Source organism: Bipolaris oryzae, assembly GCF_000523455.1.
Source record: "Bipolaris oryzae ATCC 44560 unplaced genomic scaffold scaffold_9, whole genome shotgun sequence".
Taxonomy (NCBI): Eukaryota; Fungi; Ascomycota; class Dothideomycetes; order Pleosporales; family Pleosporaceae; genus Bipolaris; species Bipolaris oryzae.
The window spans coordinates 242022-253279 of NW_006911285.1; the positions used below are offsets into that span (position 1 = coordinate 242022).

The 11258-nt window shown below is 50.3% G+C and overlaps 8 protein-coding genes across 8 annotated transcripts; 5 read left to right on the forward strand and 3 right to left on the reverse strand.

Annotated features, from left to right (window-relative positions):
- Nucleotides 1-127: 127 nt before the first annotated feature.
- Nucleotides 128-301, forward strand: COCMIDRAFT_57733 (uncharacterized protein; the record flags this gene model as incomplete). The annotated part of the gene is made up of 1 exon (XM_007685398.1): nt 128-301. A coding segment is annotated over one exon (174 nt), but the record flags the coding sequence as incomplete, so codon positions are not given.
- Nucleotides 302-1099: 798 nt separating this feature from the next.
- On the forward strand, nt 1100-2047 carry COCMIDRAFT_22526 (uncharacterized protein; the record flags this gene model as incomplete). Its single annotated transcript, XM_007685328.1, has 1 exon — nt 1100-2047. One exon carries the CDS (start codon nt 1100-1102, stop codon nt 2045-2047), a length of 948 nt encoding a protein of 315 aa, XP_007683518.1.
- A 66-nt stretch (nt 2048-2113) lies between these two features.
- COCMIDRAFT_83311 (uncharacterized protein) lies at nt 2114-3456 on the reverse strand (the record flags this gene model as incomplete). Its single annotated transcript, XM_007685399.1, has 2 exons — nt 2114-2680; nt 2770-3456. The coding sequence occupies 2 exons, from the start codon at nt 3454-3456 to the stop codon at nt 2114-2116; spliced, it is 1254 nt and encodes a 417-aa protein (XP_007683589.1).
- Nucleotides 3457-5111: 1655 nt separating this feature from the next.
- Nucleotides 5112-5826, reverse strand: COCMIDRAFT_22528 (uncharacterized protein; the record flags this gene model as incomplete). The annotated part of the gene is made up of 3 exons (XM_007685329.1): nt 5112-5422; nt 5550-5612; nt 5691-5826. 3 exons carry the CDS (start codon nt 5824-5826, stop codon nt 5112-5114), a joined length of 510 nt encoding a protein of 169 aa, XP_007683519.1.
- Nucleotides 5827-6069: 243 nt separating this feature from the next.
- Nucleotides 6070-6539, forward strand: COCMIDRAFT_32766 (uncharacterized protein; the record flags this gene model as incomplete). Its single annotated transcript, XM_007685344.1, has 3 exons — nt 6070-6093; nt 6157-6188; nt 6257-6539. The coding sequence occupies 3 exons, from the start codon at nt 6070-6072 to the stop codon at nt 6537-6539; spliced, it is 339 nt and encodes a 112-aa protein (XP_007683534.1).
- Nucleotides 6540-7056: 517 nt separating this feature from the next.
- COCMIDRAFT_83437 (uncharacterized protein) lies at nt 7057-8303 on the forward strand (the record flags this gene model as incomplete). Its single annotated transcript, XM_007685400.1, has 3 exons — nt 7057-7698; nt 7752-8007; nt 8062-8303. 3 exons carry the CDS (start codon nt 7057-7059, stop codon nt 8301-8303), a joined length of 1140 nt encoding a protein of 379 aa, XP_007683590.1.
- A 1957-nt stretch (nt 8304-10260) lies between these two features.
- Nucleotides 10261-10510, reverse strand: COCMIDRAFT_83408 (uncharacterized protein; the record flags this gene model as incomplete). Its single annotated transcript, XM_007685401.1, is given in 2 exon segments — nt 10261-10328; nt 10348-10510. The coding sequence occupies 2 exon segments, from the start codon at nt 10508-10510 to the stop codon at nt 10261-10263; spliced, it is 231 nt and encodes a 76-aa protein (XP_007683591.1).
- A 255-nt stretch (nt 10511-10765) lies between these two features.
- COCMIDRAFT_1382 (uncharacterized protein) lies at nt 10766-11241 on the forward strand (the record flags this gene model as incomplete). Its single annotated transcript, XM_007685308.1, has 2 exons — nt 10766-11024; nt 11117-11241. 2 exons carry the CDS (start codon nt 10766-10768, stop codon nt 11239-11241), a joined length of 384 nt encoding a protein of 127 aa, XP_007683498.1.
- Between the last annotated feature and the right edge of the window lie 17 nt (nt 11242-11258).

Sequence of the window (11258 nt, forward strand, 5' to 3'; positions counted from 1 at the left end):
GAGGGCGCCAGAGTGTACTGCGACTGAGACCACGACACCAGAGTCTCCTGCGCCAAAGTCTACGACGCCAGAGGCTACGATACTGGAGTTAACAACAACAGAGCCTACTGCGCCAGAGTCCACAACCACGGAGCCTGGATACTGCTTCTGCGGCACACCGGATACCAACGACATGATTGCTTGCGATGCCAAGGGCTGTGCGACAGAATGGTTCCATTTTACATGCGTGGGTTTGACGCCTCAGACGGTGCCGAAAGGGAAGTGGCTTTGCGATGAGTGTGCGGAGAAAGCGATGAAGCGGAGACGGGTTAAGGTTGCTGGGAGGAAGAGGAAGAGGTGAAGTATGAGGCTTTCATTGAGTGAATTGGGTGGAACATAGTGGCTGATGTATTGCATGCTCGATCTTGCTCTTGTCGAGGTCATCTGAATTGGGGGTCTTTCTTGCCTTCTCGCTAGGGATAGGTATGGGTACTGTATGTATCATCCGGCACCTAAGTATAGAGAGGTACGGCCTTTGTAGCTTCTTTCTCAGTAAATAGTTGTACCAAGTTTGCGACGTCAACAAATGATATTTGACACATGCGGGTTTTCATCCACTACAACCTCCTCTGAACTTGGTCTGATGGAGTACTGTATGGTCATACCGTGTAAAGAGGGAAAAAAGAAGAAATCATGACCCAGTCCTGATATCGTATTGATAAGTACTTAGCCCCACCTTAAAACATGGGTAAGACTGGCCTGTTCAGGGTCCATTAATCTCGTCTAACCTTGTAGTATACGAACCCTATCACGTGTCGGGTGGGGCTAAAATCAACATACCGCTATACATCAAATCCGTTGTCATTATCTCCTGGTGTTGAATCCAAAGCTACATTCAAAACGTACACCGTATCTGCACGCAGAAATACACCCACTAGCTGCAGCACTTGATGACGTAATACCACTATCTATTCCCGGGGCACCCGCCGACAACGAGGTCTGGTTCGCAGGGACACGCAACCCGCACCCCTACCACGGCATTTGGCCTTGTACCCCAGGAAAAAAAAGCAGCGCAAGCAGTCACAAGGACCCTTACATACCTTGTTCCCTGTCTCACACCATGCTGCCATCACTATTGCAGCAACCTTCTCCATCCTCATCGTCCTCATCTAGTACTAGCTCCTCGCACGCAGCAAGCACCAGCACCAGCAGCACCAGCAGCACCAGCAGCAGTGGCAGTAATAGTAGTAGTGCTATTCCAAAACCCACAACCCCATCCCCCTTCTTCGCACCCCTCCCACACACAACATGGTCCCCCACAGCCGCCGCCCTGGCCCTGACCCGCGACATCGCTAGCATGAACACCACCATCCTAGCCGATCTGCACGGCCTCTCCAGCATCCCGCGTATCTACACCACGCTGTTCCACCGCACCCGCGAATTCGCAGCCACCGTGCGCCATTTTGCCAGCGTCGTGGCGTCGGGCTCGTGGGCTGCCGCCGCGTGTCTGCTGGTCGACTGGGGCGTGCATGTGCTGCGGCATCCGGGCGTCGGGCTCGAGCGCTTTCTGAATAGTCAGAGAGAGAGTTTGTATTGGATTCTTGACGATGCGTTGTTGAGGATTTGTGTGGATATGTGGGATCCGCCGTCTGAGCAACGGCAGCAAAAGGAGATTTGTGAGAGGGAGGAGAAGGCGCGCGAGGTGACGAGGGTGGTGCCGTGGGATCAGGCGACGGGGCCGATTGTCAGGGTGCTGGCCAAGGCGCAGGTGTTGGTGCCCATTTGGGGGCAGATGGATGTTGAGGAGACGAGGAAGTGGGAGGTACCTATCTATGAGGGTGCGCAGGCCGACTGGTTTGAGGTGGGTTGGTTTCGGCGGTCGAGGCAGTTTCTTAGGGAGAGTAGTAGGATCCATGAGATTTGGAGGACGGTGAGGAGGGCGGGGAAGGGACAGTTGCCTGCAGAATTGGCGAATGTGATTGTCGAGGATGTGGCGGCGTTTGAGGAGTTGCCGCTGGGGGATCTGAGGGAGTTGTATTTTCCGACTGGGAAGAGAGTGTCTCGCTGAATGAGTAGATTGAAGAGATATAACAAAAAAAATAAGATCAAGACAAAACGAGGCCTATGATGTCGTTTAGCCTCTTGCAGAGTCCAAAATGGCAAGCAAATCTTCCTTTCCGGCCATGCCCTCCATGGCCCCAAACACATCCGTCAGGGTACTTTCAGCCACCTTATCAATATCCTCTTGCTTCTCAACACCGACCTCCTTGAGCGTACTCGGCAATCCAAGATACTTCACAAAATCGCCTACCGCATCCGCGAGATCATCCTCCTCAGCACACAACGCCCTGTTCCAAACCTCCAGCACCCGCTTTTGGGCCTCCCTCTGCCTATCCGACCTGTCCGCCATATACCTTAGCACAGGAGCAAGCATCACACATGAAGTAATACCATGCATAACGCCGCAAGTACTGCCCAACTGGTGCCCAATAGCATGCGAAAGCCCCATTGGGATATCCCACAGCATCAGTCCCATCATAGCGTCTCGAGCCCCGAGCTGGCAATTTGCGATGCCCTCCAGGAGCTCAGAGTGCTTGTTATCTGCTTCGCCCATCTTATAGGCTTTTAGGCCGCGCAAGAGTGTTTGGAGGGCATTTTCCATTTGGAAGAATGTGTCTCCTGTGCAGCGGTCATTCAACATCTACATAAAGGGAGAGAGTTGTAAATTAGCGAGTGTTTTGTTTTGGAGGGGTTTCTTGTTGTCATTTGAAGAGGGGAAGAAACACCTACTGTTTCGATGCAGTGATCCACCGCACGTATACCGCTTGAAAGCCAGAGTTTCCGAGGCGATGTAGCTGCTATCTCTGGATCGAGCAAGATCATATCTGGGGCTGCGTGCTCGCTGGCAAAATGCTGCTTCTTAAGTGTCTGGGGATTTGTTGCTGACGAATTATTATTCCACTCGCTGGCAGAAAGACTGGTTGGCACAACAATGAGTTTGACGTTTGGGTCTTTCAGCCCATCTGCTTTTCCTTTCTCTTGATCAACCAGGGCTTCCATTTCTTCTACTGTGAGATTACCCGCGGCAAGGTTGGCATGCATCAAGCGGGCAATCTTGCATGCGTCCGAGTAGCTGCTGCTTCCGATGCTGACAAGACAATCTGCGTCATTCTCGCGTATTAATCTTGCTATTTCCAAAACATCATCGTAGGGTGAGTGTGCGCCAATACCGGACTTGGAGGCTACTGCAAGGAAGCCCAGTTTCTCTTTCAGTTTCTTGACAACATCGGTGTTCTCGTCCAGAGCTTTGGAGTGTACTATGACCAATCGCTGGCAGCCCCACGTGCCGATTGCCTCAATAATGTCATGGATGTAATCCGAGTTTAATATTGCGTTGTGCCCTTTTCGAGCGGGGATGGGAAGTTGCTGGATTGTTTTCCTTTCGCGGAGGGAACCGATATTGATAGAGCTTGGCATTTTGTGTTCGTTGTGCTAGATAGCCTTTTTTTTGTGTGTACGCATGTCTAGAGGTGTAGCAAGCTAATTGTAGTTTTACAAAGAGCGGGGTGGGTCACGGTTGTAATAGTATGCGGTGTGTCTGACGAAAGTCTTACCTCATAGCTTTTTTATCCTTCACCCAGGCTACAAGTATGGTACATCCATCAAGAACCGGCCTTGCTGATCCCTCTCGCTACATTTCAGTTAGTCTGTCGCGTAAGAATACTATTTTTGGTTTGATCTTCAGGGTCATCGACGATTCTTATGGGTTACTTAGCGACCTCTGGTGATTAAGACCGTGTCAAAGAGTGCGTGTCTTTGTAGCCTTGTGACTTGGTTCTCTATGGCCCTATTTGCATTCCTCTGCGAGTTACCTGGTAAGTTGCGTAGCCGCTGATATTTTGATATTTATAAAGACCTTCTTCCACGAAACCTCTAGGCTCATGTGCAGTAGGACTTGTCGCAGAGATGGCTTTCTACGCGTATGCAAACTGTATCGGTTTCGTTTAATAACCTGGGATGCCACATCAGCAAGGAAATTCACCTCGGAAGTTACAAAATCCAAATATTTTCCGGTATGCCCAACCCTCCATACAAGCATGAATGGTTGTCACCGTGAGAGAATATGATGACCTGGGCATGGTTCGGGAGGTCGAAATCCCATCAGCATATGTTCTATTGAACTTCCTCTAAGCAGAGTGGTAGTCAGAATCAGTCGCGGGCAGGTGCCATGGAGTTGAGGGGCTGAGGCGGTTGTGGTAATATGGATGAACCAAATGACGTCAGACGGAGCTCATATCAAATCCAAGTTATGTACTTGGCCTGAGACATACCATCGCCATGTGCTCAATTCGAGTCACAAACCATACTTTGCCGCCTGCACAAGCACAGGGACTACGTATTCCGCGATTAAGTTGGTGGAGCCCTCGAACCCAGTGGTCTTGGCTCCTTGGGCATGCGAGTAACTAGTAAAATACCGGCCATAGCCGTTGACCACTCATCTTCGATTGGTAGCCAACGCCTCTTTTTCTTCACCACATTGTCCAACCAAGACTTTGCAGTACATGTTGGTCGCTCTCAAGGGTCAGAGTTAGCGTACGATTGCGTATACTCAGAATTGACGTCACAGAGTATTCAAAGGCAATCCGATGTAAAGGCATCTCCACGAATATGTGTAGATTAATGTTTAAAGAAAACGAGACATGTATTTGCGTTACTGCGAGCTTCAAGGAGATCCAAGGGGAGAAAGGTAGGGCGGAGTAAGGAGTATGTGGTGTATCGTGGCATATAGTAGAGGTGAAGTGGAAACTGTTTGTTAGTTCTTTGCAAACGGCATGCTTAGGGTGACGCCTAGTAGTGTACGGGGGCTTGAAGAACATAAAGGCGTTTTAAAAAGACAGCAAGTAAGCACGCGAGAGTGATCATTGTGATAGAAGACAGGGGTCAGAAGTGATGCAGACATCCGAAAATGCAGCAGAATTGGTTGTTGTCGGCGGACTATTTAATGACCTTATGACGCAACCGAGATCCGGATGTGAAATTTATGTTACATTGGGCGCGCCTTGTTGAAGATGGTGCGCAGGTATCTTGTATTATCCACCCATGTAGCCTGTCCCTATGTTGCTCTGGAGTTTTTACTCTTCAGTAAAGGTGGCATACTCTTCCTTGCTCATGGTCTTGCCCTTAGGCTCCGCTGACACAGCGATCTTTGCGACCCAGGCATCGCCCTCGGGGTCCTTGTTGACACTGCCTGGCGCGGTCTCCAACGCCTCGTTGACTTCAGAAACAACACCAGCGATGGGGGTGAGAATGTCCGAAGCCGACTTTACAGACTCAACGGCGCCGATAACGTCGCCCTCGGCCACCTCCATGTCGACCTGTGGAAGCTCAATGTAGACAACGTCACCGAGGGCTTTGGCTGCGTATTCTGAGATGCCGAGAGTGCCTATATGTTGCAATATGTCAGCGTGCGCGACCCATTTTATACGTCTTTTGTGCGACAGAGCAGAAAATATGTATGTTGGGGTTTGGCAATGCGGGGATTGCGGGGAGATTGAAGCAAGTCGACGTACATGTCTTGCCATCAGCGGACAGCTCAATCCACTCGTGGTCCTCGGTATACCTCTTCTCCTTGACTGTGCGAAATGTCAGCCTGAAGCATAAAGTCGTGAGTCGTATGGTTGCGACTCAATTACGGTACGGGAGTAACGTACGTGCGGCAGATACCGAGAATAGCCGTTGCTTTGGAGCAACCTGCTGCCACTTCTGAGATACAATTAGCGAGGGCCTCCTCGCAGCCACGGAAGAGATTCGACGGGCGGCGAGAGCGATGGAGAGACGGGCGGCCATTTTTTCAGTGAGTGTAGCAAGAGAAAGAAAAAACCGGGAGCTTCAGAGGTATATCGAGGGAAGCTTTGGCGAAATAGGCAAGATAGCAGCAGTGAATCGGCCGCGCCAAGACCTGGTAAAAAAAGTGGGGCGCTTCCGCGGTTTGGCGGAAAGGTTGGCCGCTTTCGAACACTTTTTGCGACGGAGAGGGCGGGCATCCAGACTGACAAACACACGCGACCCGCGCGCAATCCGACGCCAGACATGCTGTACGAAATGATCGGAGTGGTACGAAACAATTATTCGCATTGAGTTGCCCACGATGTGCCAATGTGCTGACGAGTGCCTCAGGTACGGCCTGGCCGCCTCTCCGAAGTCAAAGAGTAAATCCCCATTTACCATGGAGCTACCGCTCGAAATGCACTCTCGTCTGACCATGCCTCTTGTTTAGAATCGCCAAAACCGCCGGAAAAATCGTTCTCGATCAGCAAGGCGTTGTGCGCGGCGTCTCCAACTGGGGCACTTTTCTGCTCCCCAAACCAGCCAAGAAGCTGCAATCGACACATCACTACGGCCACCACTTCATTATGCGCTTCGATGCCAGTGCCCGCGCTCAGCACGCCTTGCGCAGGACCATGAGTTTGGACCCGCGCCTTATCAGATATAGTGTAGTCAAGATGGGCACCAAGTTTGAAGAGATTAAGGATATACCGGGCACCGCCAAGTTTAGGTGAGGGGCAGCAAGCAGAAAGAGGCATGATGTATCATATAGCAGAGGGAACATGCATTGCAATATGGCGTTTTGGGTGGCATTCATGAAGAAGAATCGGGCTTTCTATCAAAAGTGGGGTTATCACAATCGCCATGGTAGCCATATATAACAATTACTATCCGAGACGATCGAGCTACACAGATTACGGGTTCTCGTCGCAAATTTACAGCTTCCGTGCAATTTTTTCTCGTTCTTCGACGTTCCGCGCTTTTACAGCAAGTCAGCTGGCCCAGCAGCAAGCAGATTACAATTGTCTCCTTTAACGTTCAAGATGGATGAGACAATCTACAATACATTTCATGCAACCACTCCAGTGGTGGCGCTGGGACATCCTCTCCTTATAGTTAGCAGCATCTGCGCCACTATGCACACATACGGACAACCAGGCCTCCTCCAGCGAGGCCCCCATCCGGCCTTGCTAGCCGCAATCTCGCCTCTCCCTTGCTTCGTTCTCTTTCCCCCTCTCTCCTGTAATAACCATGTCGCCCGTCCCATGGAAGCAGGAAATCAACTTTGCCAGCGCATTGCTGTTGCATTCGTGCATAACCGTCTTCCTAAAAGAAGTCAGTAATGGCACAGCCGTCCTTTACCACATATTCATTCTTGCTAAAGACAAGGCTGCTATCGATACTTCTGTCATGCTTGACGGCTACACATCCGTATTCTCCAGAGATCAAGACGGCGAGCTGGCTGAGCTGTACTTTACAAACACCGGGTTTATCCTCTTGATAGCCTCGCTTGCTTCCGCGATCGCCATGAACTTGACTCTTCCAACAGGAGTACTGAATGCGCTAATTGCAGCTACGTTCGGCCTGGCGTTCCTAGCATCCGCTGCAGTAGCATGCAAGAAGAAGAGTTTTGTTATGCCCATCATGGCTCTTCGGCGTGCAGGGCGATTTATTTGGTCAGACACGCCATTCGTCAACTTCTTCTCGTTGATTTACATTGCTGTTGTTTTGAAAGGATCTTCGGAGCTTGCTTTGAGAGACTACGTTATCTTTCGATCCATTGCAATCCTGGAACTTGTCTTTATGAAAGCTAGGCTGGCAGCTGCAGACGCAGAGACGCAGCAGGTCATGTTGAAGCGTCTTGTCGATAGCGAATACGCTGTCATCAGCAGCGTAAGTAGAACCCGCATTGCTCGATATCAGCCACACAGCTTACTTGACGTCAGAAATGCCTCCCTGCGGCCCGTAGTCCGCCAAAGCAACTCGAGCACTCGCGTATTGTGCCTTTTATGAGCTCTCAGCGCTTATTTGTCATGTTATACAAAACTGCAATCGGCCATATCGAGGGTTCTGTTTGCGGAGCATCAGGCCCTGCTACGATGGCCATTCCAAAAAACCCGGGTTTTTTCAAAGACGAGGCTGCACAATATGGCTGGCGAGTCTACCGCGTGTCGCCTACTTATGTCTTCATTGAAGACTGCGGTCAGACAATGGTCACTGAGACAATGAAGAGGGCGCCAACCAAAGAACGAATAGGCATGGCAGCCCGCTATACCAAGTTTATCTCATGGAGTCACGGAGTACTCTTACGCCGTCTTGGCAGGCGCAGGGTTGTTTGGTTGATGCATACAGGGCAAGATGAGCGTGGAGCTGATTGCTGGAAAGGAAATATCAACCTTGTTACGGGATTGAAGGAGACGTGGCTCAAAGACAGAGCCAGATTTAGACCCATGACCAGTGGTGACGAAGGAGACGCAAGAGTAAATGTTGTGTGGTAAAAATAGTCACCGGCTTGACGTATATGCCAACCCTACAATCAGGTTCACTACACACGGAATGCAAGAAGATTGCGCAAAAGCTAACCTTGTGTGCGATCTGGTCGGCCAGCATACGGCAGCACATTAGGATTTTCAAATTAAATTCTTATCTATAGTGACTCGTCTCTCTCGTCAGCTAGATATGCGGTGAAGACAGCAACGACAGGAACCAGCGTTAGGCATTCGTTATGCAAGGATGGTGGAGAGCGGGTGACTAGCGCTTCCGTGAGTTAAGCTCATGTCGTCCGTTCGGTTTTTGGTCATAATGTGCAGCGGGTAACCCCCACGGCAATAGTTGGACACGGCTGGGTGGGGTGGGATGGGGTGATGAACATCAGCCTCATCAATCTCAGATGGTTTTCCATCGAGCTCTTCATTTCTCGCTCATCCACCAACCCGGATTCCAAGTCAAAGTATGCACTCAAGAATTCAAGCGGCATAACTAGCTTCTTGAATCAATTTAGCCTGTACCGGAGCAGGCCGGACTACCACCCTGCTGGAATTCAGGATTCTAATGGATAAGCCGCACATTCAGCTGCATCGCCGACCGCACCCATTCCCCAACAGCCCAACGTCAATTCTAAACATATCGCCGCTTGGTTAAACATCTTGGTATCACGACTCCAGTGCCAGCACCTGGAATCAAGTCCTCTGCTCGCTCCTATTCAGCCTATGGTTAAGTGCACGGTCTTCGCATCTGTTCTCTGAGGCTGAAAAACATGATCGGTGGTTATGTAAATTTTTTAGCATGTGGATCAGGATGGCGTGTTGTCAGATCCTCCGAGCCTCTTTCGGCGATGCACCCAGCATGATGGTCCACCTCCGATCCTGCCATGAGTTAGTCAACGAAGAGGACTTGAAGCGTGGAATTAAAGAGAAAGAGGATTGGATGAAGGGGCAAAGTCTCGCAACAACACCCTATTCTGCCAATATGCCAGCCACTTGCTCGGCTTGCATTCGGGCTTAAAACACATCATCGTCAAGCACATTCTGATTCGCCTTGCGTCCTTTTGCATTCCTTGGGGCTTAGCGCGCGGCACGGAACGTCTACTTAGTCTTGAGAGATCCACTATTACTAGGGCTCGCAGTGCAGATCCACATCCGGTAACGAACGCCGATGTCATGTCAACGACTATCACCGCCCGGTCTAGCACCAGGCAGCTGGTTCGAAAAGGCGCACACATGTACTACGGACTTTGCATGTGCAAAGGAATGGGTAAATACTGCTTGCAGTAGATAGTCTCTGCAAGGACTTTGTCTAGACCCTCACCCACAGTTCAATTTTCATTCAAGGCGCAGCAGCAGCGTCTAGGCTACAGGAAGAGCGCATTGTCAGTCTTCATTTGGCAAATGACATGTCAAAGGAAAACAACCTATGTATCCAGCAGCCCATGGTTACACGTAAGGCGCTAGGCGTTCTTCAATCTACCTGCTATGACGAACCTCATGGCTGGCACGTTACACGATGGATGCGGGACGATCTTTGACAAGACGCGAGTATTGGAGATGTGATTCCTATCAATAGGCCCGACTTTTGGCATGTTTTTGGTCAACCATGCATACATAGGCGAACTGATTTTACGGCTCGGGCTAGTAGCCAGCATATACAGCCGATGGTCAAACTTACGAGTACTAGTCAGCCGACAAAGTTGCAACTACTGCATCACGCTATACTGGTGTGTCAATAATGCACACTACCTATTCCTTTCTCATCGTTCTGGAAATTCGAACTCAAGAATCAAGGGGGAAATCAAGGGCGCAAACAAACGAAGATTAAGTCGGTGTGGTGGTCAAAGTCCAACGTTAGACTTTCAGCCACCACAACGTTTTTACGGAAGCTTCTCCGCCCGCCATGTTCAAGTTGGCTTACAGGCAAAACACAAACGAGCCAGGATCGCACCTAGACACCTTGGTGTTGCTATTCGGGATACCGCGGCTTGCATAGCCTATGCTGACTGTACCGCTCGCTAAAAAGAACAAACGGATCTCGTCGGATCCTGTCGACCAAAAAGGCCTCGTCCATGATGAAGATGCAGCACGGAGCAGGTAACCGCGAGCCTCACCGTGTCCCGCTCACGCCCACCAACCATGCAACCCACTAGTGGTGGGCCTGTGACTACTGCAATTGCCAATAATGCAACCGCCGCGGAAAGGTTGGGCAAGTGCATTCAAACGGTAAGACTCCTTTCCTTAGCCGGAAAAGAACGAGAGTATCCATGCAACTCCTACGAAATATGCTCTGCAGTGTAGTCATTGACAGATGTATAAAAAGAAAGCGTCTATCCTACATCTTCGCTATCTTCCTTCAGACAATCAACACATCTCCTACACACCGACCTTTACAAACCTCCAAATAAATCTCTTATACTCCCTTCCTCCACCCCAAAATCTCTCTCCCAGATTTCCTCTACTACCACGCAAAAATGAGCTTCACTACTCTTCTCCTCGCGGCCCTCTTCTCTAGCGCCACCGCCGCACCTCTAGCCACCTCCTCCTCGAGCCTCGACAACGGTGTACCCCTCAGCATCTGGGGCGGCCAAACCTGCACCAGCTCAGGTGTATCAGTCTCGTACATCCCCATCAACGGCGATTGCTTCGGTACCTCGCCAATTTTCAGCGGAAACACCGATTCATTCAAGATTACCGCGGATAATCTTGCCAAGTTGCCAAGTGGATGCAGTGGTAAGTTTTTATCTCTCTTTCTTTGCCTATCCCAAGCGATGCAAAGGAGATGTATAAAGAAAAGAAGTATGTATACTGACAGAGTTGAATAGTTACTGCATACGACAACGACGGATGCAAAGGCAATGCCATCACTATCAACACGGTTGGCGGCGATTGCAAGACATTTGGTGCGTTCAAGCCGATTCGCTCGGCAAAGGCAGTAGGATGCAAATAGACGAACACGCTTCTTGT